The sequence below is a fragment of the Lactuca serriola genome, chromosome 8 (assembly GCF_051521515.1).
Source record: "Lactuca serriola cultivar US96UC23 chromosome 8, Lser_US96UC23_V15, whole genome shotgun sequence".
Taxonomy (NCBI): Eukaryota; Viridiplantae; Streptophyta; class Magnoliopsida; order Asterales; family Asteraceae; genus Lactuca; species Lactuca serriola.
In genome coordinates, this window is record NC_136415.1 from 192,789,135 (window position 1) to 192,790,806 (window position 1,672).

The 1,672-nt window shown below is 35.2% G+C and overlaps 1 protein-coding gene across 1 annotated transcript; it reads right to left on the reverse strand.

Annotated features, from left to right (window-relative positions):
- Positions 1-358: 358 nt before the first annotated feature.
- Positions 359-715, reverse strand: LOC145067714 (serine/arginine-rich SC35-like splicing factor SCL28). Its single transcript, XM_079014790.1, has one exon. The coding sequence runs from the start codon at positions 713-715 to the stop codon at positions 359-361; it is 357 nt and encodes a 118-aa protein (XP_078870916.1).
- Between the last annotated feature and the right edge of the window lie 957 nt (positions 716-1,672).

Genomic DNA, 1,672 nt, shown 5'->3' on the forward strand with positions numbered 1-1,672 from the left:
GTCCATATCTTTTCTTCCTCCATGAATTTCGTGGCATCCACCGAGCAATTGAATAATAATAGGACCTTAAAACCCCCCAAGTACTTTATCTCGATGCATTCATTATTCTGGATCTTAAATAGTTTTGGTAGATGCCCAAGATGTCTTAACAAAGCAGCCTCTCCAATTAGTGATGCTTTCCTCAACCAGCTACGGGTAATGATCTCTCTACTTAGTGAAATAGGTACTGTTTTCAGCGGGGGAGGAGGTGGGGACGACATCGATGAGAAGGCCAGTGGATTGTCATGGCGACTGCAGCAAAGGTCCAATGATCAAGGAGATGGTCCTTAGTGCGAGGGTTGTGATTCCATACCTGGTTCTATCTTTTCGCATTGTCATGATTTGTTCTTTGTTTTGGAGGTTCTTTCCTGTCATGGATGGATAAGTTCACTGCGATACATTTACCTCTTAATCTCACGTCGTCAATCTTCTTTTCAAGTTCTTTAACATCTTCCACCCCAGCGTATTTGATAAATGAATAATATTGTCTGTTAATTCCGATGTTAGTCCCCATGTAGATATCTGTTAATCTCCCAAATTTATATAATATGGCTCTCAGTTCCCATTTCTTGGCATCCTTTGGAACGTTAGTGACAAAATAGGTGGTAATTTCATTGCTCCTCTTTTCCGATGGTATTTTCCTTCGCCAGACTTCAGTCCAACCCTTCGTCTCCATTGAAAGATTTAGGTTATATATATATATATATATATATATATATATATACATACACACACAAACAAACTTACATTTATATTCCTTGGCAAGACTTATATACTCAATTTTTGATGCATGAGATTCTAATTCAATGTATTTAGTTTCTTGGTGTATTATGATAATACTAAGGAAGTGACCCCTACAACTCTCTAAAGAATATTGAAGATTGTCTAGTGTTTGAAAGGTGAGTGCATCTTATCTTGTATTCGAAGGACATAAAGACTAAACTTTGGTGTAACCAACACCAAAATAATATTTTATAGTATTGTTTACTTAGTCAGTTCTTTTGAGATCCAGTGTGGGTGTACGACTTAGATTATGGTTAGTCATACCTTATACATGTACCTATTTTACATATTTAATAATGTTTTCCCTATGAATAACGGTTAAGGGATAAGTGTTAAAGCATTCCTTGTGGAAGTCTATTATCTAAGTTCATTATACAGATTTAGCTACTACGATGAACATGTCGGCCTGTTTGTTGGATTTCAGAAAACTATATATGTCATAATGGTGCAGCCCTCCGATTATCTTAGCTGACCAATCTTCATTTGGTAGCCTGTTGGTATAAATTGGACTTATGAGGGATCTAGATATTAGTTACTATATTCCATAAGTTATTAGTCAATTATAATTTTATACGTTAACATATGTGCTTGGCAGGTCTAACATTGACTTCTTAACACAAAATACACTAAAAAAATTTTACTTTTTATTACATGAATCATAACAATTTTGGTGTAGATTTGTATTGCGAATTAGTACAAGTAGTTATCAAGAAGATCTTATAATAACCTTGTGTAAGAATCCAAGTCGGGCGCTACTTACTTCACTTCATGCTACTAAGTCTACATGAACTTGAAAGACACACACAACAAAATAGTAAGCCACAACGAGCTTATTTAGTAACCATATTAT